The sequence below is a fragment of the Augochlora pura genome, chromosome 11 (genome assembly GCF_028453695.1).
Source record: "Augochlora pura isolate Apur16 chromosome 11, APUR_v2.2.1, whole genome shotgun sequence".
In the NCBI taxonomy this organism is placed as follows: domain Eukaryota; kingdom Metazoa; phylum Arthropoda; class Insecta; order Hymenoptera; family Halictidae; genus Augochlora; species Augochlora pura.
This window is the reverse complement of record NC_135782.1, coordinates 1,688,970-1,716,513: the sequence shown is the minus strand read 5'-3', so window position 1 is coordinate 1,716,513 and position 27,544 is coordinate 1,688,970. Positions and strand designations below refer to the sequence as shown.

Sequence of the window (27,544 nt, the reverse complement as noted above, 5' to 3'; positions counted from 1 at the left end):
TCTGTTCAGCGCCAATTAGGCCTGTGGAGAAACGCTCAAACTGTTAGCCAAGCGGTGGCGCCTCCTGGCGACTAAACAGTCGAAACAGTTTTGGCTAACAGTTTGAGCGTTTCGCCACGGGACTAATTGGCGCTGTACGGACGCTGAAAAGAGCTTCAATGTTTTCCCGACAGAGGCGCTACTGTTACCTTTCGTCTGCACAAACCAGGATCGCCTAAAAACATTAATTTTGACAAAACTACGGCCTCCTTCCCTCTTTTCTTTTTTATTCAAGAAAGACACAGCCTCAGAAATCTGGATCTATCAATCTATCGTTTGCCATACCTAAAAAAAAAAGGACACTGTAATCAGTTTTCATTCTAGGGTCGGCAAAGGACACGACTTATGCAACGTAAGTTAATATACAGCGTTTATTATATTTTTATATCGCCTCTGTGCGTTTACTTGATAACCAAATTTTTTATTGTTAATTGAGGTATCTACGAGCTATATTTCGATCTCTTTCTGATCGCCGCATTACGATGTTCATATAGGTGGCACTAGTCGTGAACTTTTGGAGGGATAACGCGATTCGATATGGCGGCGATTGGTGTTGTGCGTTTGTGAACGTCAGGGTGAAGACCGGTGCATAGTACGCGACAACTGTGGTTAAACAGCACGGGTTTACGCGTGCATCGGGTTGATTGGAATTCAACCGTTAGCAATTAGATATAGCTCTGCGAATTAAGCGAAATGTCGAAGACAGACGAGAACGCGGACACAGGAGATACGGGGGACAATTCAAATGGATCGTCGGCGGAGACCACGTCGTCCCGCGGTGGTGGTGACTTTGAAACGAAGCTGGAAACCGATCGTAGTAAACGCTTTGATTATTTACTGAAACAAACTGAAATATTCTCTCATTTTATGACAAACAACCAGAAGGACAAAGCTGGAAGTCCTTTAAAGATCAAGGCGGGCAGGCCGAGGAAACAGCCGCAACCACCGGAGATCCCGGTGAAAACTGATTCCAGTGATCACAGGCACCGTAAAACGGAACAAGAGGAGGACGAAGAATTATTAGCCGAAAGTAACGCCAGCGTAGCTCCTACCACGCGTTTCGAATCGTCACCGCACTACATTAAATCCGGTGAGTTGCGAGACTATCAAATACGTGGTTTGAATTGGATGATATCGTTGTACGAGCATGGTATTAACGGTATTCTGGCGGACGAGATGGGTCTTGGTAAAACTCTGCAGACCATCTCGTTGCTCGGATACATGAAACACTTCAGAAGCATTCCTGGCCCGCACATAGTCATTGTACCGAAGTCTACTCTGGCCAATTGGATGAACGAGTTCAAAAAATGGTGCCCCACCTTGAGAGCTGTTTGTCTCATAGGAGACGCGGAAACTAGGAACACGTTCATCAGAGATGTTATGATGCCCGGTGAATGGGATGTTTGCGTAACATCCTACGAAATGGTAATCAAAGAGAAATCAGTATTTAAGAAGTTCAATTGGCGCTACATGGTGATAGACGAAGCTCACAGAATAAAGAATGAGAAGTCGAAGCTATCTGAGATTCTGAGAGAATTTAAAACAGCTAATCGGCTCCTGTTGACCGGTACACCACTGCAAAATAATCTCCACGAGTTATGGTCGTTGCTCAATTTTCTATTGCCGGATGTATTTAATAGTTCGGACGACTTTGACTCTTGGTTCAATACCAACAGTTTCTTAGGCGATAATTCGTTGGTTGAGAGATTGCACGCGGTTCTTCGACCATTCCTCTTAAGACGTTTGAAGTCCGAAGTAGAGAAAGGATTGAAACCTAAAAAAGAGATCAAAGTCTACATCGGACTCAGCAAGATGCAAAGAGAATGGTACACGAAAGTGTTGATGAAAGACATCGACATCGTGAACGGCGCCGGAAAAATTGAAAAGATGCGACTACAAAATATTCTGATGCAGCTGCGCAAGTGTTGCAATCATCCATATTTATTCGACGGCGCGGAACCGGGGCCACCGTACACCACCGACGAACATCTGGTTTACAACTGCGGTAAAATGGTAATTTTGGATAAATTGTTACCGAAATTACAGCAGCAAGAGTCGCGTGTGTTAGTATTTAGTCAAATGACGAGAATGTTGGACATTTTAGAAGATTACTGCCATTGGAGATGCTTTCAATATTGTCGTTTAGATGGTAACACGGCGCACGAGGATAGACAGCGTCAGATCAACGAGTACAACGCGCCTGGCAGCGAGAAATTCATTTTCATGCTGTCGACGCGCGCCGGTGGTTTAGGTATTAATTTAGCGACCGCGGACGTAGTTATTATTTATGATTCCGATTGGAATCCGCAGATGGATTTACAGGCGATGGACCGTGCGCATCGTATTGGCCAGCAAAAGCAAGTCCGCGTATTCCGATTTATCACCGAGAACACTGTCGAAGAGAAGATCGTCGAGCGTGCCGAAGTTAAGCTACGTTTAGATAAGTTAGTTATACAACAAGGACGATTGGTCGACGCGAAGCAAACGGCATTGAACAAAGATGAGATGTTGAACATGATCAGGCACGGTGCGAACGAGGTGTTCGCATCAAAGGATAGCGCCATAACGGACGAGGACATAGACACTATCCTGCAGAAGGGCGAAGCGAAAACGGAGGAAATGAAGCAGAAGCTGGAGAGCTTGGGTGAGTCTTCCCTTCGCAATTTCACGGTGGACGCGCCCACGGATTCGGTGTACCAATTCGAAGGCGAAGACTACCGTGAGAAACAGAAGATCCTCGGACTCGGTAATTGGATAGAACCGCCGAAGCGAGAACGCAAAGCGAATTACGCGGTGGACGCATACTTCAGAGAGGCTCTCCGAGTGTCCGAGCCGAAAGCACCGAAAGCCCCCAGACCGCCGAAACAACCAATCGTCCAAGACTTCCAATTCTTCCCGCCACGATTATTCGAGCTGCTCGATCAAGAGATTTATTACTTCCGTCAGACGGTAGGCTACAAGGTTCCAAAGAATCCTGAGCTGGGGTCTGACGCGGCTAGGATCCAGAAAGAGGAGCAACGGAAGATAGACGACGCGCAACCGTTGTCCGACGAGGAGGTGATCGAGAAAGAGAAGCTGCTCATGCAGGGCTTCACGAACTGGACGAAGCGAGACTTCAATCAGTTCATAAAGGCGAACGAGAAATACGGTCGCGACGATATTGAAAATATCGCCAAGGAAGTGGAGGGGAAAACGCCGGAGGAGGTAATGGAGTACTCGGCGGTATTCTGGGAACGATGCCACGAATTGCAGGACATCGACAGAGTGATGGCGCAGATCGAGCGCGGCGAGGCGAAAATACAAAGGCGGGCCGGCATTAAGAAAGCATTGGATGCGAAGATGGCCAGATACCGTGCTCCGTTCCATCAGTTGAGGATAGCGTACGGTACCAATAAGGGGAAGAACTACACCGAGGAGGAGGATCGGTTCCTGGTCTGCATGTTGCACAAATTGGGCTTCGACAAGGAGAACGTGTACGAGGAGCTACGGGCTACGGTCAGATCAGCGCCGCAGTTCCGTTTCGACTGGTTCGTCAAGTCCCGCACGGCGTTGGAGCTGCAACGGCGTTGCAATACGCTGATCACTTTGATAGAACGCGAGAACCAGGAGCTGGAGGAAAGGGAGAGGCAAGAGAGGCGAAAGAAGGGCGGCAGCGTAGGCGCGAAACCGGCCTCGAAACGGAAACAGGAGAACCTGCCAGCCCCCCAAGACAAACCGCGGCGAAAGAAGAAGTAAGGAAGAAATCGTGTATCGCTCTCGCAACTGACCTCTCGCGGAGAGCAAGGACTTCTTGATCACAGCGAAAACACTTTTTTCTTTCGGTTCTTTTCATCGTTCATACTTCTTCCTTGCGTTAAACGACATCGTCGAAACAGATTCAAGCGAACAGTATTGCGTTGCAAACTTTGCTCTTGCCCACCTCGACCATTTCAAATTGTTTTCCAGTGTTAACGATCACCGTTCCGATTTCATTCGTAATCGCAGCCAATGCTTTGAAAACGCGAATCAATATTGAATAGCATGGAGATCTATTTATTGATGCATAAAGAGTTTGACAACATGGAAATGCTCGTGGGCGTAATACTGGAAGGGCGCCTCATTGTTATTCGAATACCGAGTGACCAGTTTCATTGTTTTGAAAACGAATGTACTTCAAGAATTGTGTGTATAGATTCGTTTAAGAGTTTATTGTGCGAAAGACTGAAGGATTCTCGAGAAGAAGCTTTTGTCACTGGAAAAAAATTAACAATCGTGAACAACCAAGCTCCGCATCGTGCGTTCAGAACATTTACTATATTTTCAATCGTGCTTTTCTCAAACTCGTTAAAATATCTTAAGTACATTTGTGTGGGTAAAAAGCGACCACCTGGAACACGTTCGGGTCAAAAGTAACGCGCGCGTTTTTTTTTGGCATCGCGAAACCAAAGCGATACCTTTTGATACACTTAAAGAAAAAAACGTCGGAATTGTTACGCTCCGCTCCTTATTACGCATTGTATCGCGCACAGGACACACAAAACATGAAACGTGTACCTTGAATGAATTTTACACGAGGATACTTTTTAACGAAAGCATTACGTCAACAGTTTTATTTATTTGTTACGACTTTTTAAGGCATTGTAATTCGTTTTATGAATAAACTACCGTATGCCGCATCACATGAAATAGCATCTGTTAGTGCATTGGACTATAGTTAATACAAAATCAGCTGAAAGTGTTCCGAAGTTACTGAAAAGCTCTTACATTGTTTCATAAATATCGCACGCTTTTGGTTTTACGGACACGATTGATTTTGTGTTGGCTATTTAATGGAATATACCCTTGTTCGAAACTCGGAAGTAATAAAAAAAAAAAGAAGAAAATTGCAAAGCGAACAAAGTGATCGCAAACGTAAACGATTTGCACATCTTTTTTTTTCCTTGTATAGTTGTATTTATTGAATTTTCAGATCCTTAACCAACGAGTAAGGAAAAAATATAAATCGGGATACTTGTTTCTAAAATCGAGTCTTAGCACGTAATTATTAATAATAATTATACATATATATATATTATATTAAATATATATAAATAGTGAATGTATTGCTCGATCGTTACAAATGAAAAAAAAAATCGATCGTTCAAGTTGAATCGAGAATGAATAGTTTTTTTGACTGGCAGATAGGTATTCGTAACTTTTATAAAGCGCAGAAGAATCATGCACAATCAATAAACATTCGTTACTACAATGATCATACATTTTTCAGGTATCTCGACCCCACCCCCCTTGTACAGGATTCTTTAAAAAAAAAGAGAGAGAGAGAAGAAGAAACAAGTCGCATTCACCGCCGGTTTCAATAATTGTACACCTCCTCGCTTCAATTACTTCGGATACATAATTAGACTGAGGGTTGTTTATGCATATACATATGAATAATACATACATGTAATTTTATTCTGCATATTTTGCACATGCATGTATTTATATAATATTTCTTTTGTGAATATCGTATGTCATTTTGGCCAATTTTTATGGATAGTTGAATGTATATATATTTAATTTTAAATATCCATACAGCATCGTCATATATTAGTCGATGGAATAAAAGATTCTCAAATTGTTTCACGCACGGTTCTTATTTTTACAATTAAAATCGGACAACCAAGGATGGAAGAATTGCAAACGTATCTAAACATTGAATTATATTTTTGAATATAAATGCATAAATGTATATCTTACATATTCTCTACGTGCATAAACACCTACAGTCTGCTTATAACGTTCGGGGCTGTTAGAGTGGAGTGTGACAAGTATTATAACTGATGGTTTTACATGCATCATAAATCGCTTGGAATATAATCCTAAGTTAACATTATGTCCATTAAGATTCCTATTATTGTATTTCTTTAATGCAGTACCCGGTTACTATTCACAGAAATAAAGTATTATTACTTATATATATATGTATATATATATATCAAAATAATACAGATTAAACTATGAACTTGCATAAATGCAAAAGTTACCGTGGCAAATTTTACTTACAATAGTGCAACTTCCAAAAAAAAGAAAAGAAAGATATTAAATGATAAATTGATTTCTCCTTCGTTTGTAATGAGTTCTGCTAGTGTTGTGATTGCCTAATTTTTTTTTCATACAAATAATGCGAGAACAATATGATTATGCAGCATTATCATTTTGTTTTTGCATATACATTCTAACAGGACAAAAAGCGATTCGATAAAATTGAAGAGAAAAACTTTTGATCCTTTCATTATGTTAAGTGTCATGGAATATAGACTCTGGACGAATCTAAAAAAAGTAAAATAGAAGTATTTATGTAATTTCTTTTTTAATCACTTTGTAAGGCTCCAAAGTTTATTAATATCACACCACGGGATATAACATTCTAATTACACACGTTGCATTTTGTATTATCGATGTTACCTAGAATAATGTTACTCCTCTATTAGCAATAAAATTTTGTAAGGTCGATTGATGTTAAACGATTTTTCCACCGATGGTGAGCAATATGTACAAGAAAAATTTAATAAACAATATATTTTCCACTATTCGCATTACACTCTTTTAACATGTGTATCGTTCGAAAATTCTTTGTCCAATTTTTTAATGATTATAATTAATTACTACGTGATACAGCAACACTGGAAAATATATCATTCTTGTGTCAATTTTTCAGAATCACTTCGCATTAGTTCCAAATAATATCTACAAATAATGTATCACAAAGCAGAATAAATATTTTTCTAAATTCTCACATTGTAAGTAAAAATAAAATGAGCCACAGAACTGTTTGTCTTAAACCATAGCAATTAGATTTTGATTTACATACGAAATAAGTCACATACGAATATCTATTTAACAAATCTTAATTTTTATGCGATTACGAGTTCGTAGCCTTAAAAGTTACACATAATATGTCGATATTGCTGATTAAAATGCACATATGTTACAATTAAAAGGATATACAGAAAAAATTCGCAGGGAACTAAAATACTCCATTTCATGGTGTGATCACTTAAACTACTATTTTTTTTATTATAACTTTTTTTTTGTTTTGTCTTTTAATTTTCTCTGTAATATATTTCTATCTTATTCTATTACACATACTTTCGAAAAATCTTATGATCATGTTATGTTCCATCTGAAATTAATAGACAACCGAATACACTTAATTTATTGCGAATACAAAGATACGTTGATTCGACAATTCATAGTTATTAGAAATAATGTGACTCGTTTCTAGTTCATATAATCATCTTATGGCAAGGACCGGCCCAACTGTAAGCTATCTAAATATATTTAAATAAATTGATTCTCTTTCTGTTTTTTTTTTTTTTTTATTTATTTATTGAAAGAGTGCAGTCGAACAGGTAGAAAACATATAAAAAAAGAAGCCACAAACGTGTATGTATATTAACAAATTGTGCACGAAAAGTGAAATAAAATTCTGTTAAGAGACTAGTGACTACAATGGGCCCCAAGTAAAATATGAAAAAATATTGAATTTTATATTTCTAAATAACTACAGTTTTCCTGTAAACAGTAGTCGGCAGTTTGCAACGATTATAACAATTTGGTGTTTTCTATCGATTCATGGTCTACGTATGCACCCTAGCATAATTATTGAATGCATATTCACTCAATACATGGATGTTCTAATATTTTAATGATTATATCCATCTACGTTTCGAAGGTTGCAATAATAGCAATAACAATACTAATACTGGTAAATTATATGGCGCGGTAAGCAATTTTTATCCCATTTAAATATCTAGTACATACATACGTACATATATATATGTACTATATATGTATATATTTTTTTTTTTGCCTACCTAATGTACGTATACTAAAATTCATTATCCGAAATCTACAATTTGATAATAAATTGCAATACCAAAAGGTTTAGTATGCACACAGTTTTACTTCAAATATAGAAACAATGTTTCTTACTTTTTCTTTTTTTTTTTTTTACAATCAACGTAGTATTAAACTTTTGGTGAATTCTGAGTATATATAATGATTATATTCTATTATATTTTAGTGCGTTTGCAAGAGACTGATTATCTTGCAAGGATATTACATATCACTTATTACTTTACTATCCTTAAATGCAATCTCATTACATATACATATATATATACTAAGAAAAAGAGGAAAAGAGGGAGACTTTATCGTATGCTTTGTTAATGTTTCAAAGTAATTAACTAAGCTGTCTTGCTAAAATATAAAATATAGACTTCTAAGCGATACAAAGAAATGCTAACATATTTACGGATATAATGATAACAATGATCCAACAATGATTCAATATATGCTGATATAAAAAAAGAAAGAAAAAATGAAATGAGACACAAGTAGACTTAATAAATTATAAAAGGAAATATGTATTATTCTGATACTGAAGGACGAAAAAGATGAAATAGGTATAAAAACGTGAAGTGAATTAATTAATATCGTATAGAATGTCGCAAACTTTAAGTCAGGAGTCAAGTTTGCGTTAGTCAATTTTTATAAATAACACATTATAAACGCCATAAACTAATAGGATTTGATTTCCGTACACTTGATTATGTGGCGAAAACGTAATAAGATAATCTAAAATCCGTATATGTTACATTATAACATAAAATTGTCCATTTCGGTACGTTCAGATGATTATTTTCTACATCGATGTTGGAAAAGAGTAATCCAAATGATAGTTGCACAATTCTTATGCTAATTACATGAATCGTAAAAAGTAAAGGAGAGAAAGTTTCAACGTAAATTAAATAGTATACGTTAACAGGTACTTATACTGCGATGTAATAATAGTCGCGGGCGTTTCGTCGGTTTAAAACAAATTTCTGTTCTTCCGTGTACAATAAACGGCACTCTGCGCAGTCTGCGATTTTTTAAAATGCTACGAATCTCTTGTATTAAATCACATTAAAGAATAATAATAATATCACGCATAAAAAGAGGATACGATACATCTCTAAAAAATTGAATAATAGTGACTGGACGAGACAACTTCAGTCAGGAAAGGAACAAAGAGAGAATTGTACAGCGCAGCACATACAAGTTCAACACCCTGTCTGTATTCCTCTACAAGCAAGATAAGAGAGAATCTAAGTGAAAGCTTTAATTTGAAATCAGATGCCTCCAAGGGGGTGGATCGGGGGGTGGAGGCAAAGGGACTGGTTACGGCCGGCAATGGCTTCGTTTCCTACCGCCTTCGTTACCATCTTCCTCTTCACCACCTCGTCTGACCTCTGTATATCGTTCACCTTTCACGCTCACAATCTTGTTCTCTAGATAGCGCACTAATTTTTTCGGCTCCGTTTTCGGTGCCACCGGGCGATGCTCGCGCGAATCATCGTCCCTATCGACGTAACTATATCTTGCGATGATGCGTGACTTCAGTTCCTCGTCGTTCAGTCTAGCCCTGTTGCGACCATTTGGCTGCCACAAGATAGCGATGTTATTTTATACCGTTTAACTAATCATTGATAATTAACCTCATTGCTACTACGCGTTTCTACAGGCTAGTTAGACTTTATCCGTAATAGGAGGGTGTACGAGCGTAATGCAACGCAAATGAAACGGAACACGCGTGATTATTGAATATACATAGAGAAGCAAACTGTTATTAAAACGCTATTATTAATAATTCTAATATTGTTAATTTTATTTTGCTACCAGAAAATCAAATATATACCACACTTAATAAAAAGAAAGAACAGAAAATTCATTCCTACGAAACTATAATCTAATAATAGATAGAAATGATTAGATTATCATACTACTACAAAAGGAGAAAGGTAAAGTCTCCTATGATGTGAAAAGTTTCCTGTAAAATGATATAATAAAATACTTACTGTAACAAAGGTCAAATTACTAGCAATGCTTTGTCCTGCTTCTTGACGATGAAGAGCAAGCTGAGCAGCCTCTGTAACATCACCACCGGCAACAGCCAAACAATGTCTAAGCTCTGCTGGACTTGCAGCTGGGAACATTTCCTGTAATAATGCTACTTGATGCCATGATGACTCCTGAATAAAAAAATATCAGACATTAGTGGCTTAAATATACTTTTGTATTGTTAGACAATACTTGCAAATAGCTGAAACATAATAAATTAGTAAGGGGGACAAATGCAACTTACTTCTTGAAAGTACTCTCCGCTGGAATCACTTCCAGCATCACTTGTTTCAGAAAGATGATGTACTCTCATCCTCTGTGTGTCAGGTGGGAGTAGTGCGGTCAGACTAAGTTGACTCAAAGGATCTTGAGGCTGGCAATTTTGATTTTCTTTGCTCTCTTCCCGCAACTTACTTTCAACGTCCAATAACCACTTGGACACCTCTTCCTTTTCAATTTTCGAAAATTCAGGAAGACAAGCAGACACCATTTCACAAAGTCCGTCAACATCCAAGTCTTCTTCGAGCGCACTTTCTTCCACCATACTCACCACGTAACCAAGAACAATGTCATCTATTAAACTGCAAAAAGGGTTGTCATGGATTATAAAATGGTGATGCAATCATTTGTATATTTACTTCCATTTTATCATACACAGATAAGAAAATAATATCTATTATATATTTACCTCAATTGGGCAGTAGGCACCTCTTTTCTCACAAAACTAAACAAGGACTTCTTTACCAATTCTTCTTTCTCATCCATTGTGCGATTCATCCTGAAACAATCATATATAATAATTAACAAAAATAATTTATCAATTACATTCTTCCATAATATTTCTTTCAAAGACAAGATTAAATGTTATTATAATATTTACGAAAATTATTGAAACATAATATAAAATCTGTATTAAATCTAATCAAATAATGCTATCATAAAACCATTTAACAATTGGCCATTATTAAGATTACCAATGAAAGTAAATTTAAATTTCGATTACATTTCCGTCTTCCGTAAATTATTTCGAAAACGTAAAAATTTACATAAACATTTTTTTTTTGGTATAACTAACACCGACTGACAAGAAACAAAATTTACAATCTTCGAACTGCCAATGTCTGAATTGTATCTTAATAATGAATTCACCTGTCAAACAAACAATTCAAATGTCTATTGGAACCAGTTTCAACTGTACCAGAAACAATTACTTCCTCAATCTGTTAACTACGAATTGATTAAAACGAAACTCTCGGCGACGAAGCTGCGAAAACTGCTCGATTTACTGCGCGATAAATTATTCACAATTGAAACGCATCGGCGTGGCACGTCGGTGTGAAAATTTTGTTTCAGCAAATCGTAGTTTTGCAAGCTGAAATCATGGTTTAATGGTTTACAGTCCAGTTAGGTTAAGAGAAATAAGGTAAAACGGAGTGCAAAAAGTCTCTAACGAAGTTAAGCTCTCGCGGCGAAGAATTTAATGGGCCGTTGGTTTTCTATGAATGGGAAGGAATTGCATCTGATAACGGGTTTGTAACACGGAAAATACGTACGGGGGGTGTGTAGAGAACGGAGAAATGGAAAATGGTCAAGGAGAAATTGACAGGAAAGGTGGTAGCAGCGCCGGTCATTTCCAGCAGAGAACAATCCTGTTTCGTTAACGGGAACAAATATGTACCATGGTCGAACGTCAACGTATCTTCCTACGAAAGTGCGGACGAATACGCACCTGACCCTTTTTTTTGCGCGTTTGAAGTCCTCGGACCGTGGATATGGCAGAAAACTGATAAAAATTTCGTATACAAACAACGTTCCTCGCCTTGACAGTTTGTCAAGAGGAGGGATGAAGATAACGTGGCGCCATCGGAGTTTGTGATCCACTTCGGAATCAAATCAGCAATTTCTACTACGAAATTGTATCGTATTCCTTATTTACGGAAAATGAAAACTATATGTATATTTGTTTGGATGGTTCTGTAATAGATACGCGTATGCACGTATTTATATTAAATTAAAAGAGTTGTAAACGTGTAACTCCTATCGGTACGACTACATCGATAATGTAACCCTTAAAATATTTGACATGTAAATATTCATTTATGTGCAGTAAAAATTGCATTTTCAGCGTATGTACATATGTATATCATGGATAATTAAATTCTGTACGAGTATTATGGACTGATTATAATACGATTTCATTTCTGAGTACATGCACTATATATATTGAACGTGATAAAATTGTTTCAGTGAAAGAAATCGAACGGGTTTACTTAATTTTAGATTTCTAAATTAATCATTTTGTTCATGAACTGTTCAAGGAATAATATTAAAAATGTATAACGTTTTATGAGAGCGAACTTTTTAAATTTGTATATACTTTGTACAAAACTGGCAATGTTATATTTATGGAATTGTATGTGCACACTAAATGTTGAAAACAGTGCAATATATTATTATATAAATGCGATATTGAAGGGAAGAAGGGTTTCTTAAAATCTCTCATCTTTATTTATTATATCTTTTAATGCAAGATATATGCATCTTAATACTTTAAATTGACAGTTTCGTTTTTATAAATTTGTCGAACAAGTGCAATTTGTTGAAACAGCGTACCATGATGTGTAGAAGAAATAATTCACTGCATTTTATAGTTACACACTACTACAACTTGAGCTAAATTAGTAATTTAATATTGAAACAGGAATATAGGAATTCATTTTCAATACAAAATTATGAATCTGTTTTATACAATATTATACAATAGGATAACATATACACAATCTAAACATTCTACTACATCTGATGATTGACATTATTTTGTTGAGTAATTGAAACAAAGCCGAGACATTTTGCCATACATTGCTATAGCAATTTATTTATAAGACATAATTTCACATGTTACAATGTACACATACTTTCCAATCATACATGTATTTTTACAATAAACGTAGTTCCGCAGCTAGCATCGATTTGTAGTACGTGTCATATACGTAGAGAGTTACTTTTACACAATTTATATGAATGAATTCGAAGAAAATTGCGTATGTAACATTTCTCGAAAGTAATTCACCGAATTTCTAGAAACCTAAAGGTGGAATTATAGTACAGTAGAAGTCAGGTCAAAGTACCGTCGGTTTATATCTCGACAGATCGTCTTCGTAATCTTATACAATAATAACAGAGGTTCGCGACTAATATATAAATGCATCAATTTTTTTTTTTTTCATTAATTCAATATTTTACGCATCAAAAACACAAGATGAAAATTATAAAACTTTCTACATGATTCATAAATACTAACGTTGTACTGTTTTCATCAAATCATACTGTAAAAATTGACTTAAATTCAACAGGTACAACTCTTTCGATTTAAAAAAAAATAAAAGCTCATTACACAGTGTTCGTGCGTAAATAATTAAAGTAAAAACAAATGAAGCGTATAGAGTTTTTAGCAGAATTTGAATTAATGATTTATATTAAAAATCACAAAATTAAAGTGGATAAATCAACTTCTAATTGGTAATCTAAATCGACTTTCAAGTAACAAGAGTTATTATTAAACTGCGGATTTTATGCATTCATAGAGTGTTTGACTATACAGATTATTATAAAATGAATTCAGTAACATGTTTGATAAAATAATTAATTACAGCAATACCAGCATTTTCCTCATTTACGAAATTTTCAATTTGCATTAGTATCCGCAGTCTAGATATTATGAAGGCATACGTGTAGGTCGATTTGTTAACAGATAATTTGTAAATAAAAATGTAGAAGCTGTGTATTCTGTACAAGCTCCCACATATACACACAATAAACTCGATTATAGGTACTCTGTAAATATGTACAATTAATTAGTAAAATTACGATTGTAATCATTCTAAATTTAAATCGTACTCTCTAGCGTAATCTTTCGCATGGAAAAGTCAATTTCGAACAGCGAGCTTGGAGAACATGCTCGAAAGATATATACTGCCGCTACGATTCGTATAGTGAATGGTAAAAATAGTTTTACTTTTTTTTTTTTAAATTACGTACGCTCTATTTACACTGTTACTGAAATATTTGTCATGATTCCCTTAGAGCAAATTATATCGTATTTTGCGTTTCGACTTGTCAAGACTCAATGAGAGTGAAATCAAGGTATTTATATATACCTAAAAGTTCATGGCAACAATAGATTACGGAAAACAATATCACAAAAGTAGTATATTTCTTCCTTTGTTATAAACATTTCATTTCGGAAGGTAATTATCAAGGTCATTGTTTTTTAAAAATTGCATTTTAATCTTACGATTCTATCGCAACGCTGCGTTAAATCTAAGAATCCTTTATCGTCTTTTAATAAACAATCTAAATATTAAAGGAATACTTTCATTTAGAGTGTTGAGAAATTGTTTTGGATAAACTTTGATAAAATTGAATTTTACTATTAGGATCAGATTTTACTTTATCCATACGAATACTGTTCACGCTACAGTAAATTGTATAGATCTATTATATTTATATCTTCAACGTGAAGAATGTTGAAATAATCAAATGTTTTCATTAGATAAAATTTGTACCAAAAAATGCAAGAACTTACAAAATGACCTGATATATAGTGCTGTGAATAACTATAAACTCAAAGTAACTTTTACATTTTAACTGATCGTTTTACAACAGATTATAAGAAATAAAAGAATGTCCACGGGAACTTGTTGGAGAAAATGTGGGAATTAATACTGAGTTCATACTTATCCACAACTTCAGAAGTACTTTTTCAAAGAACATATTTTTCTGAGATTTCTGAAGAAGATCTATATTACAAATATAATATTTTGTTAAACTTCTGCTTAAATATCAGTGAAAATGTAAAATTTACTTTGAATCTATAATTATTCACAGCGCTTACCTTTCCAAAAAGAGATTCTCGAAGAGCCCTCGCATTCTGCTTGTCAAGGAAAATACTTCCTCATTTCCGCATTTCATTAAAATTTATATTCTTTATTACTAAACAGGTTTCTTTTCTTTTGAAGGCTCTTCTTTTTCAACCTCACTTCTTTCACCATCTTCAAGTTCAACGGAATCCCTGGACTCTTCCTTACTGTCTTTAATGGAGGCCGTTTCCGTTTCCTCAACTATGTCTTGTTCCTGTTCTAGAAAGTCTGTAGGTACAAATTCCATTTGATCCTCACTGTCGTTTATGTCGGGCGGCTCGGGTATTTCACAAAAATTGATTTCCCTTTCACCGTCGATTATTTCGTCGCCGCCCGGATCATCATCCTCGTGTAGACTCATAAGCTTCTCAAAGTTCGAAGGGTTCGAACTATCCTCATTGTTTTCGGGGAATATCGTAGGACTTAGGGGTATATCTAGCGGTTCCATTTTGACTGTGGTGGTGGGCGACGTTGGGGTCACTGGCCGTTGTAAGCGTATCTTTGTGAACGGTTTTGGCTCAATTGTTTCTGTATATTGCCGTTTCTGCGCGCGTTTCGGACTAGATGGTGTAGAAACTCCGGAAGTGGAAGCTTTCTCTTTGGTCTCTGATGCGGCTCGAGGAACTGGTTGACTTGTTGCTGGCTTAGGTTGCGGAATCAGTAGTGGTGGTTTTGGATTCTAAGAAATAGACGAACACATTGTACGGCACTGATAAAACGTAAAAACATTTTACGAAGTATAAAGCTTTACCTGTGAAGAAGGATTTGGACCAGCTAATCCTTTCACTTGCAGTGCTTCAGCTGCATTTAACAATTGTGGCAATTTGTCGTGGGCAACGTTAACTTCACCTCGGTACATAAATTTGACTAGTGCTTCGACTTCCCAGAACTTAAGGTCTTTCATTAAAATAATCGGATGCTGACATGGATTCTCGCGTAACAGTTCTGCAAGGTAATCGCTGCACGACGACAGTATCATTTTGTGGCATTTTAACGAGCGACCCTCGCAGGCCAGAGTAACGTCAACAAATTGTTCAGAGTCTAATAGAGACGGAAAACTGTTTTGCATGTTACTGTGGTAACTGTTCCATCTTAAGCAGACCTGAAACAGACAAGTGTATTTAAGTTACCGATGGAAAGAAATACGAGCGCGCAAATAGTACTAAGAAGTAATTCAGAATGAATACCTCTGTAGGTTGTTGATGAACAATATTATGTGGTAACCCTTGAGCTGGTTGCCGTGGTGGCATTTTTATGGTTGTTGGCGCAACTTGTTTTACTTTTAACGGTATTGTTTTTAACACAAGAGTCTTTGGTTGTCGTTGCTGTTGCTGTTGTTGTTGCAGCTGCTGTGGCATCGGCGCTGGAGCAATATTTCGTAAGTGCGGCCTCACCAAGGACTGCGCAGCTATCCTTATGGCTTTAGTGGTTGTATTAGCGGGTGGTAATACTGTGAACGAAAACAACGTCCTTTATATAACATACAAACATAAATAAACTAGCTAAAATAAACTGTTATTTGCTTTGGCGTGTATCACTACTAAACAGAACCATAATTCTCCAGAGGATATTAGAAGACAATTTTGCATTCTGGGCTTTTATCTTGTATCGTCGCGTTCTCCTACTTTTAGATCAGGAATCGCTCCCTTGGAGGCAATGCCATATATTTGGGACACTTTCGGAGGTACTTCAATGACCGCCACTGGTTAACGATGATAGAATAAAAGGCAAGGCTCGCAGCCAATAGAGAGCCAACTGTGATTACCGTGATAACGACTGCCGATCAGTCTGCCACCGTGGTGCACCCTGAGGTGTCGATGAAGATTCGTGGTACCGCATTGCCGGGGATTCGCGCCGCCTCTGACCACGACCGCTCCGCAAATACGGCACTGTGCACGGAGCGGGTCGTTCGCGCACAAGTCGAAATGTGCCCAAACGGCGCTAGGGTTGGTCATGGCCCGAAGGCTACGGGCATGCGAGCGGACACGATGCGTAGCACCCGAGTGGCGTCCCTCCGACGAAGGAGGCGACGGAGACGGCAGCTCCGCCGCCTCGAGGTAGCAGTCGTCCTCGTCCTCCGGCTCCTGCTTCATCGCGACCTCCTCGAGCCGGATACCCTCCACGATATCTTCGGTGGACGACGTGACTGGGTCTGTGTCACGGTCCTCGTTCAAAAGACGGCGCGCAGTCAGCTTCACGGTGTCCTTACAGGCCACCAGTACAAGCCGACCCGCCGTCGCGGCCGTTGTGCTCGTTTCTGCTGCTCCGAATTCAAATCCCGACCCTACGCCTTGCCTATCGCGTTGTTTCTGCGATCTCGCTGTCTCTCTTCCACTCTCTTTATCTCTCTTTCTCTTTTTCTGTGGGATGAAAACGCGATGCTCTAAGAACGTAATGCACTAGCGATCCCGACTCAACGCTCGTTACGCTCCGCTACAATCCCCGGGTATCGCGCGAGCAGACTGCGGATTTTATGCGCTCACAGCAACCCTTTGCGGACGAAGATTTTTTTTTTAAAGCATTCAAAATGTATGTCCCTCTGTGAACTTGATTATGCATCGAAGATTTCAGTAATGGAAAAATCCTTGTCATCCGTCATCTACGTGTCGACATTCGTCCTCAAAGGGTTACTTTGCGGTAGTTATGAAGCATTTCATCTACCACAACGATTCAGAGACTGCATTATACGAACATGATGTTTTCGAGCGACTTAATGCGTGGACAGCAAGTTTCACCACCTTTTCTTGATACACAAGCATCTCATTTTTCACAAGATCCGCAGGCTGCTCGTGGGACACCTGAACACGTCAGACAGCTTATTATACATGGATCCGAATAGATTTTTGCGAGACGAACAAAATATATATATATGTATAGTTGTGTTGAACAATGATCTAATTTAATCTAATCGTGCTCTTACAGCTTTGGACGTTTTACCGATCAGTTTCTTCGCCCCTTTATTTATGTTTGTACGCTTGATTTTACGCGTTTTATGCGTAGACACGTACACAGATCCACCCGAACAAAGTGGAATACGAAATCGGTCAAGTAGGGTCTATCGATGACAGTCTGGATTAGACCCTCAAGTGGCGCGTGTAAAACATTGCTACTTGAAACAGTTGCAGATGAACGGCGTCGTCGGACCTGGAAGTTCTACGCGCGGCACTTCAGAAAGCCGACCTAAATCGTCATCGACGGCACCCGTTCGATCCTTTTTATTCCGTTTCGGACCATCAATCTCGCAATCGGAACTGCGAAAACAATGTTAAATTCAGTTTACATTTTTACAAGCTGTCGAAACGAAAGAGTATTCATAAAAGTACATTCCTTGGGCGAGAACAACTCGAATCAATTATCGCGCGACCGTGTTTTATCGTCTCGCAAAAATCTGTTGAAATCAGACTCGAATTACTTGGATAAGATCACACGTTGCTATTGTAATTTAAGCAAGTTCGGGAAAAAAATGAACTCTTCGGGATCGTTTCAAATAATAATCCTTTCATACATACATTCTTTCAGACATTCTAGGCGGTGTTATGGTGGGGTGTTAAAAATCTGTATCTTTCACCAGGGCTAGATAATTTTAAATGAAAATAATGTAACTACAGTATGCTAATATTTCCAGTATGAAAAACTTGATTTCCAAGAGTTTGTTTAAGGGAACGTCTTCTCGTTATGCGTAAAACTAACAACTTACTTTTCCTCGTTGCAAAGTACTTTTATCGAATTAATATTGCACGGTGACTTTCGACTATATAGGCATTTGATCGTCGATCACGTATTTCTTTTTAAACGTTAATAAAATGCTTGTATTATCGATTTACTCCAACTATAGGGTGTCTCTGTTTTAAGTAAAAAACGTTGGCATAACTCGTTGCTTGTTGTAGATACGAAAAGAACGTTACCATCAATGTTTGACAAACGTAATCAAATATAATTTCAATGCGAGATTCGCATACTGTTAACGTGATTCTGAATTCGTGTCCCTACCCGGTAATATATACATTTCAAAACGTTTAGTATTATTTAATTAAATCCCACCCCCCGCCTCCTATAACCAATTAGCGTATTTGAAAAGCATCGTGAAATGTATGAACGTTGGACAGTAATTAATCGAAGCATTAATTGGGATTTCGTACAGAAATGAATAACGCGAATGATATAGCGGATATCGGTTAAGTAATGTTAGCAACACGCTGATAATATCGAGTTATGTTGAAAAAGGTAGAATTAGATAAGAAAGCGAATATGTAATTCGCACGAGGACGAAATTGGAGCACCTACACAAACATGGAAATGATTTTTCATTAGAAAATCTCGTAGGATTCGAGCACGATTTGAAAATACGAAATTCGAGTGAAAAGAAAAATAATGTCGCTCATAATTCGGGGCACAGTGCTGGTAATTTAATTACACTACTATCGGTAAAGCATCCATAACGTTTCTGTTGGACATATCGAGAGATCCGCCGCGTGCCTGTCCCCAGATCCATAACTGTGTCATGTCGTTTAACCCGTTCGAAGTGTCGCGATGAATGAAAAATTACATTCTTCTATTGTTCCTGAATGAATCGGTCACAGTAATTGAAAAGAACATCGATCGTTGCTCAGCCCTACATCCTGCTCGAACAGATTCGCGAAACTGAAAAATATTTCGTCTTTATACTTTATTCGCTGCTTCAATTAAATTCCGCATTTTCTGCATCAAACGAAAGGATTGTACTTTTTGTTAGGAATTTATATATAGAGATATAGACACCGCTGTGAAAGAAAACTTTGACAGAGACTAATGACCTATAATGTCTACTCGAAGATTTAACCTGACGAAAAGACACGTTTATGGAGTATAATTAATCGAACGAGAGCAGAAGGTGTTGGACGACAGACGCGTAGAGTCTCATCGAATCGACATGCACAGTTTAAACGATAATTTGTCAGCGTGGTACACTTAAAAACGGCATTTATAAAAAGCGTTAACGATAATCGTCCGGTGAGTAGATAAAACACGTAACGCGCGTTCTCGCGCTGTCCCTTTCCCCCCGGCGAGCCGCCCTATTGCTCCCTCTCGTTTTAGCATATCGTATCATCATCCAGCAGACGACGCACGGATAATACGTATTAACGATTTATCCGACGAGAACGTACGATACTGGTACACGTATATTACGTAGGAGTAGATCGATATTACACTGGAAAGTCGAAGCCATGAAAAGCTCTACGCGTGTAGAAAAGCACACGTTTCGGTGGACGATGTGCCAGGGGCGATATATGCCAGGACAGAGAAAACTGTCGAAAAATCTCTACGGAAATGTTCTACACCTTCGGCGGAGGCTCTCTTTCTTCTCTTCTCCCTTCTCTGTACCGTATTCTAAATCACCCCACCACTTTTCCCCGTCGTCCACAATCAACGGTTCTAGCTTCGCAGATTCGCTCTCCCCGTCACTCTTTCACGGACACGGTCGCCCATCTCCGTCCCCCCTTTCACGGTCTCGCACACCACGTCCACGCTCGTACACAATCTCGCACACGGTCAGAGTCTCTCCCTCTCCTTCTTGCCTCCCCGAAGATCTCGCTCGAGCGACCGGCTATAAAATGGCAACCGTTGCGACCGAGCACGATATCGAGTGGCACACGCCACTGCTCGTCGCCCGTCTCTCCTACCGTACCTCTTGGCCTTTTCCCTGCAGTCTTACTTTCTTCCTTCCTTTGTTACGTTCACGCGGTGTCACTTAACCGTCTCCAGTCGTTCGATCCGCGGCCGCGAACCGGTTCGATTCCGTATCGTGTTCCGGAGAGATCCGGGAGCTGTATTATCGAGAGCCACGCGACAAAATTGATTGGGCCCACGAGCTGCTCCGCGATCCGTGTGCTAGCCACGGGGCGTTCTTCGAAATTTTTCACGTTCGAAAAACGTAACTGGCACCGATCTCTCACCGCCGCCGCCGTCGCGGTCGTTCCAACAGCGAGAGCTAGCTGACACGAAAAACCGACACTGACTTCCTATCGCGTATATATCCCAGTGTTGGCCTATCTTCTCCCGTACAAACGTATCCACGATTACCGGTATCTCGGGCTCTCTCTCTCTCTCTCCCTTTCTCGTCCGTTCGTGTATCGAGCGACGGCACAAGGTATATATTTCTCTTGCTAACCGTGTGCCCGCCGTGTGTCTCGCGTGCTCTCGTAACGAGCGAAACGATCTCGCCGTACCGAACCAACGAGGATGATGCCCGCCGAGAAGGACGCGCCTGCGGTATTCTCGATCCGATCGTGCGAGCCGTTGCCGACTACCGAATGTGCCTCTTTTTTCCACGACGCGCTCCGACCGACCACGCTAGAAGAGCGGAACGATTTTCCCCGAAGCCGAACCCGGGAGTGACTAAAATCGAAATCGGTGGACGAACAGGGGCGCGTCAGGACGCGCATGTGCGACGGCGCCGCCGGTCGTCGACGCATATTATCCGTGCCGTGTTTCGTGTTGCTATCGCGTGCGCGTTCCCGGGTCTCTCCTCGCTAAGGAATTACTAACCGACCTGATCACGTTCGACTCGCTCGCCGCCGCCGCGCGCGAATTCTCATCGATCGGGAACTGGGAACACCGCTTTTCGCCTCGCTTCTCTATACGCCGGCGGCTACCCTTTTTCTCCTTTTTTTTCTCTCTCGCGCGCGTCTTTAAGATGCGCCCGCCATCTTGGGACGCGGTACGAGGATGCACGAAATGCGTCGCCCGTTAATCTCCTACCGCGGCGACTTTTAGCCTCTTCCTTCTTGCCGCGTTAATTTCTTGCTTATCGATCGCCATCCGTGCGCCACCCGGTCTTCTGTCCGCGCGTCGATCGTACCCCGGAACACCTCGACGCGTGCAACAATCTCTTTGCTGCGGAACGTCCACGCCAATAGCCGCGCACCGTTTCTCCATTCGTTCGAGAACACGGTTCCCCGGGAAAATTAAAAAATCGGATCGCGGATCCGTCGTCCCGCGAATTCCAGTTCTCCGTTCTTACGAATTCGTCCGCATCCTAGCACTCGGATGCGGCAATTCGCGAACAGTTTGACGTATATACTGTGCGATGCTCTTTTTCTTTTTTTGAAATACGAAATACGAAGAACTACGGAGATCGACACGGCGCGATTCGTCGTCTCCATTTCGAAATCCTACACGTTTCATTCTTGTACAATAATTATTACATAACAATTTAGTTTTATGTTCTTTTTATATTACGTCGCAGTTACTAGTACCTTTTTTATTGATTTAGATTTGTAAACGTGGGATCTCGTTTGTAAAGGAATGAAATTTCGTGGTAAAGAAAAGTGCGCTCTTTAAACATATAATTCCTGTATCTTACTAATATAGTAAACGATGTCTAATTCAGTTTGTTTCATGTTTTATTAGCGTGCCTGTTCCTGAAATTTTTTTTTTTTAATAACATAAAGAACAGTTCGAACGGTTTATTTTATATTATGGGCCAATAATTCCGTTATCTATGTACACATTTTGTTGATTTTATTTCAGTTCGATTAACATCGAATTGTACCGGCATGTATCCTCTGAAGAATCCTTTATTTATGTATATTATGTGATATAATTGACATTGAACGAATACAGCAGTGATTATACGATTATTATTAAACAATCTGAAGTTGAATGAATCACACTTACCTTTTCCGGTTGCCGGTCGTTTCGGTCGTGCTGGTTTTTGTTCCAGTGGAAAGTCGTCCTTGTGTATCGTCGGCGCGTTGAGGGAGTTCTTGTTTTCCTCGATGTCTGTAAAATGACTTCAATGAACAAGCCAGGAAACGAACGAAATTTTAGGTGTCTCAATGAAAGGGAACAACGCTTACTTGTTAACACGGAAGGTTTGCCAAGAGCTAAGTATCGCTTCCTGGCGACCTGCGCGGCTGCAAAATCAGGCTTGTGGTTATGCTCCATACGCACTCTCGGTTTCGTGCAGGTTGTAGTCGTGATAAGGCTACCCCTGCAATGCATCGTTCTACCAACGCACCTCCATCGTATGTTGTACGGTTGTTTCTTGTGCAGCGTGTACATGTAGCCTCGGTGAATCAACTTCGGACCGCCTTTGTTGGACAGCACGACCTGCAATACATTTTTCTCAATGTACAATGCTCCAAAATTATTTTAGATATCGCGATAACGGAGTAAAATTTAGTAATAAATATCGGCGCGGTATAACATGTTGAATGAAAAATATTTAACATAGCATTTTATATTTATTTTCGAAGTTATTATTAGCTGTCGCAGAGGATCGAATGTTTTTGTTAGATGTTTGCAAACTTTGAGGATCCTCTTTCGCCCACCTCAGCCACGTTTGGATCATCGTCGCCGGAATTCTCGATCGGAAGGCCGAACGACGTAGACGCTTCTTCCTCGTCCTTTATTTTGCTTTCGCACGCGTTTTTTGAGCGTCGTGACATCTTTTCGCCTATGTTTCTATTTATTTCCGACTGTAAACACGACGAGGAGCCTCACTGGAGCATGTTCGTTACCCGATCACCTGCTGCAGCCTGCAACGTCATCATTACAAAAGGTAAATTAAATGGTACATGTTATTTTGGGCGTATAAAAAAAGTATATAACAAATGTAATGTTATGTGAGAACGTCGGAAAATCTACTTGATTTATTTCAACCTCGACGCATATAAATTAATGGTAAGATGACAACCGTAATTTATACGATTCGAATGTGACTCGAATGTTAAAGTCAACGTCGTAATTTCCACGAGAGCGAAATGCCCAAGAGTACAAACTTAGAAGAATGATTGACATTCGGTTGTTTTAACGTTAGCCAATTAATCGTGACGGGATGCCTCGTTGATTAGAGATTCGCGCAATCTGCATATCCTGAACGACGATATACGCCCGCCATGATTTTCGCAATTGCATCTGTCTGCCGAGCTTCTATTACTGTGAAATCGTTTAAACGTCTCCGTACCTATGCACGATCCAAAAATAGCATGGTACGGAGAGATGAACAGCGGTCTATAGAACCACAGAAATCGTGCGTGCTAGAAATTTCAGCGTGCCTGGTATTCCGTCGCGAAACAATTTTCTTTGCCGTCTTTCTACCGCGAAGTGCAACAAATATTTGTAAACACATACTCGCGGATGCCTCGATTTACTTCGAGAGAAGTCACAATATTATTCATTTCGGACCATAACAGTAGAAGTTATTATTCCAGCAGAAATTATTATTTGTATACAAAACGTAATCTGCATTGCCTTCTATTTCACTTTCATCGATTTATTTTTATGCAATTTTCTTATACAAGTATTCGTCTACTTTATTATTATTTTATACGATCTATTGTAATCGTGTATATTAATCGTGTAATCAACATATTGATTCTATGTTTGAACTATGACTAATTAATGCAAACATTTACGAGTCTCCATATTTTAAAATAACTACTATCATAACGCGATTTCATATTCTTCAAATACGAATATTTGTATCTCACACTGTATATATATAAAATCCACGATGCAAGCTATATCAACGCGTGTTAAGTAGTTTCTGAGAGTATCAACTTTCTCGCTATTTTAACTCCAATGTGGCCAGAAATGTATTTCAAGAATAACAAGAACACGTATACGCGTGCATGCGATTTCATACAACCACAAACATACGAGTCTATCAATTCTTCTGCCATTCAATTCTCTACACGGTTCCGTGCCAATCAATTTTATAAGTCCATCTCCGGGCCCATCGATCGCGACCAAAGAAAGGTAGGTGATCAAAAAGCAAACAATACTCACGTGTTATTCACACACAAGTCTGTTCCACCAAGTTCGCTGGAACGAACGAATACGGTTGCATTACATATGGACGTAAATACGGTTTTGCAAAAAGAAAAAGTAAAGAGACAAAGCAAAATGCGAAGCTGAAAGATCTCGAGCGACGATCGAGAGAACGGAACCGCGGTCGTCGGTTTTCAGTCTCAGTCGAGATGTATATCGATATCCAGCGGCGGTCGTGCTAGCCAGTAAAAGCCACAGCCAGGTTATAGCCGTTTTCGTCAGGACTGTCGAATGGCCAACAAAAATGGCGAAACTCGGATGATCAGGTCTTGCGCAATAAACACGACGGACCGGAGCGTGGAATATGGCACCGGACAAGCGCAATCAATGAACGGCACTATGGCACCGTGTTACGGAGCGTGTCCGTGCAGCGCAAACGATCGTTTTCTCGCTTTTACCATTCAAGTGGAAGCGGCGCGCGATACGAGCTTCTTCTTCCACAGGTTCCTAAACATTCGAAACGTTTTCATTAACTTAATTGTCATTCAGCTGTTGCTTTCATGTATACGTACCGATCGCATCAATCACGTGATTGCCATTAATCGCACGATCACACGATCGCGGCTTCGACTGAAAACCATTGATCAAAACAAACATGTAAATCTTACCGAGCTCCTACGTTTGTTTACTTTCTATTTGTTTCCATACAAGGAATCGACCTTTCCGCTCGGGAAACAAAAATTCGAATCTAAAACAAGTCTAAAACAAATTATATGGTTCAATGTGTAATATTTAAGTTGTAAAGTTTTGTATGGAAGGAAGAGAGTTGTGTTTCTACGGTATAGTGTGCGTATTTTAATAAACGTTGTACCTAAAAAGGAAGTAATATAAGCAAGCTGACCCTTTTATTAAACAATAGACATTTAGCTAATTGCTTTTGTAGTATTTTCTTCGGCGATGTTGTTCGACTGTGGACGCGTGGGAGGAAACAGAACGATGTACTTTGACGTTACATGGCGAAATGAAAAAATGGATCCATTCATCGATGAAGCGAACTTCATGAATTTGTGGCAGGAAAAATATGTTTTATCTTCGCCGAACGATGCTTATCTTTCTTGGTCCATTCCAATCGTTATCTTTTCTTGCTACCGAGGAGTGCTCGTTACTATCCGATCGAACACGGTTTTTTTTTCGACTCAGATCTCTGTAGCTTCGTCGCGCCATCTATCGAGAACGGGAATCACTTTGGCGACTCCGCCATGTACTTAAAATCGTTACAAGATGCCTCGCAGAACGCAACATTCCGACCACTGTTCTGAATTATCGACGATATCGATAATTCACGAAAGTTCATGGTTCCATCGTCATTTTCGTGTCGCACTCGGCATTGTCGATATTTCAGAAATACAAGCTTCTTAGCGTGATTCGAGCATTCTCTACACCTCGATCGCATTACGGCGCGTTTTATGATTCGAAAGCTACAACATACTATAGATAAGAAAACATCATTATAGAAATATGTTAATGATTTTCAGATGATTGTTCGAAACAATTTCGCCACTTTCCATATTTCAATCCTCACGACGTGTTCGTACTTTTCCATGAATTCTGTGTTCCAAAGGGACATGGTAAAAGATTCATTTGCGATGGTTCATTGTTTTTAATGTAATTTATAAGTAGTACAGTATAATGTTAATTAAATCGATTATATTAAATATTGTTTCCTTGTATGCATTGTGTAACCGAATAACGATACAGACGAGACTAGCAGGTGGTGACCTTCAGTAGCGCTAACCCTTTTCTTTCATTGTTTTCTTCTTCTTTTATCCCTAGCGCTAAATAATAATTAGTTTTATCATTTCTTTACGGCATTAATCGACTGCCCTCAACTTGTTCTCTGTTTCTCTCTCTCTCCCTTTCTTTCTTGCTCTCACTCTCTCGCACACTTCCTTGCGGGTGCTCTCTTATTGTGTATTGGCAGCATTTGATGGATCGCGAAATAATAGTCAAAAAGGAAGCCCGTTCGAATTCAGAAATATACAGGTCGACTGAATCATAGGGAACGTGTTGTGACCATGATAGAAACGAAAATTATAGGTGGGTTGAAGAATGGATCACGACTTAATCATCTTAAAGGCACAGGCAACATGTAGCATAAAACGCAATTGCTATACTGACAGCGTTCAGCACTCGGATCACGTCAAAGAGCGAAGATATTTTTCGATTAGTCGAACACCCCTCGTTGACCATGTGAATTTTTTCATAATTCTTTTAATTCGCGTCAAAGATAATAACTGTTCTCGAAGCATATAAGTGACTATTCCAAAGTCGCAGCATGCCCCTAAATTATATTTCGAATATGAGAATCTTTTTTCCATTTTCCATTTGAAGTCGATATTCTAACAATTTTCCTTGACCATCGTGCTAGCGATTAGAAAGAAAATATATTGTTATTCGATAGATTTAGTCATTTGAATGTGCAAGGGTTTGATATAGTGTCCCGTTCGGAAGAAAAGGGTTTAGTGAAGAGGCTTGTACTAAGAAGAGGGTTCTCGTTAGATGACAATTTCAGCCAGCAATATAACTCGAATATATAATCAACGATTTTTTTTTCATTTGCTTGTCGCGCATTAAATTAGTGATTTTATTGTCAATTAGCCACGAAAGTAGAAGACAAAAGTTCGGAAGCCAATAAGCTAACTGTTTGAAATGAAAAATGCATCGGAGAAGCAAAATTTTCGATAGAGTTCTAATGTCGATACGTTAAGAATTTTAAGGAATATATTTGTCGAAACGATAGAGTTATTTGCATGTAAATATCGCTTGTCGGAAATGTAATGCCCTGCGGAGGGGGGAAAACTTTCGGTCACACGTTTTCAAAGTTCAATGCGAAATAAATATCAGCGAAAACGTATATCCATCGTGGA

The 27,544-nt window shown here is 39.1% G+C and overlaps 3 protein-coding genes across 9 annotated transcripts; 1 reads left to right on the top strand and 2 right to left on the bottom strand.

Annotated features, from left to right (window-relative positions):
- Positions 1-208: 208 nt before the first annotated feature.
- On the top strand, positions 209-6,726 carry Iswi (nucleosome-remodeling ATPase imitation SWI). The gene is made up of 2 exons (XM_078194853.1): positions 209-391; positions 534-6,726. The coding sequence occupies exon 2, from the start codon at positions 733-735 to the stop codon at positions 3,772-3,774; it is 3,042 nt and encodes a 1,013-aa protein (XP_078050979.1). The 5' UTR covers positions 209-391; positions 534-732; the 3' UTR covers positions 3,775-6,726.
- Positions 6,727-7,365: 639 nt separating this feature from the next.
- LOC144477264 (CUE domain-containing protein 2-A) lies at positions 7,366-11,806 on the bottom strand. Of its 2 annotated transcripts, none has more exons than XM_078194862.1 (5): positions 11,675-11,806; positions 10,634-10,723; positions 10,190-10,526; positions 9,903-10,076; positions 7,366-9,486 (listed from the first exon to the last, which is right to left on the bottom strand). In XM_078194862.1, the coding sequence occupies exons 2-5, from the start codon at positions 10,720-10,722 to the stop codon at positions 9,226-9,228; spliced, it is 861 nt and encodes a 286-aa protein (XP_078050988.1). In that variant the 5' UTR covers position 10,723; positions 11,675-11,806; the 3' UTR covers positions 7,366-9,225. The 2 variants fall into 2 exon arrangements, with proteins under 2 accessions (XP_078050988.1, XP_078050986.1); XM_078194860.1 differs by lacking the exon at positions 11,675-11,806 and adding an exon at positions 11,499-11,618.
- A 994-nt stretch (positions 11,807-12,800) lies between these two features.
- Positions 12,801-25,108, bottom strand: LOC144477263 (uncharacterized). Of its 6 annotated transcripts, XM_078194855.1 has the most exons (7): positions 24,636-25,108; positions 23,177-23,383; positions 22,703-22,955; positions 22,521-22,625; positions 16,052-16,314; positions 15,616-15,966; positions 12,801-15,543 (listed from the first exon to the last, which is right to left on the bottom strand). In XM_078194855.1, the coding sequence occupies exons 2-7, from the start codon at positions 23,291-23,293 to the stop codon at positions 14,938-14,940; spliced, it is 1,695 nt and encodes a 564-aa protein (XP_078050981.1). In that variant the 5' UTR covers positions 23,294-23,383; positions 24,636-25,108; the 3' UTR covers positions 12,801-14,937. The 6 variants fall into 6 exon arrangements, with proteins under 6 accessions (XP_078050981.1, XP_078050985.1, XP_078050982.1 ...); XM_078194859.1 differs by lacking the exons at positions 22,521-22,625; positions 22,703-22,955; positions 23,177-23,383; positions 24,636-25,108 and adding exons at positions 16,630-17,224; positions 17,557-18,115; positions 20,530-21,593; XM_078194856.1 differs by lacking the exons at positions 22,521-22,625; positions 22,703-22,955; positions 23,177-23,383; positions 24,636-25,108 and adding exons at positions 16,630-17,224; positions 17,557-18,252; positions 18,562-20,518.
- Between the last annotated feature and the right edge of the window lie 2,436 nt (positions 25,109-27,544).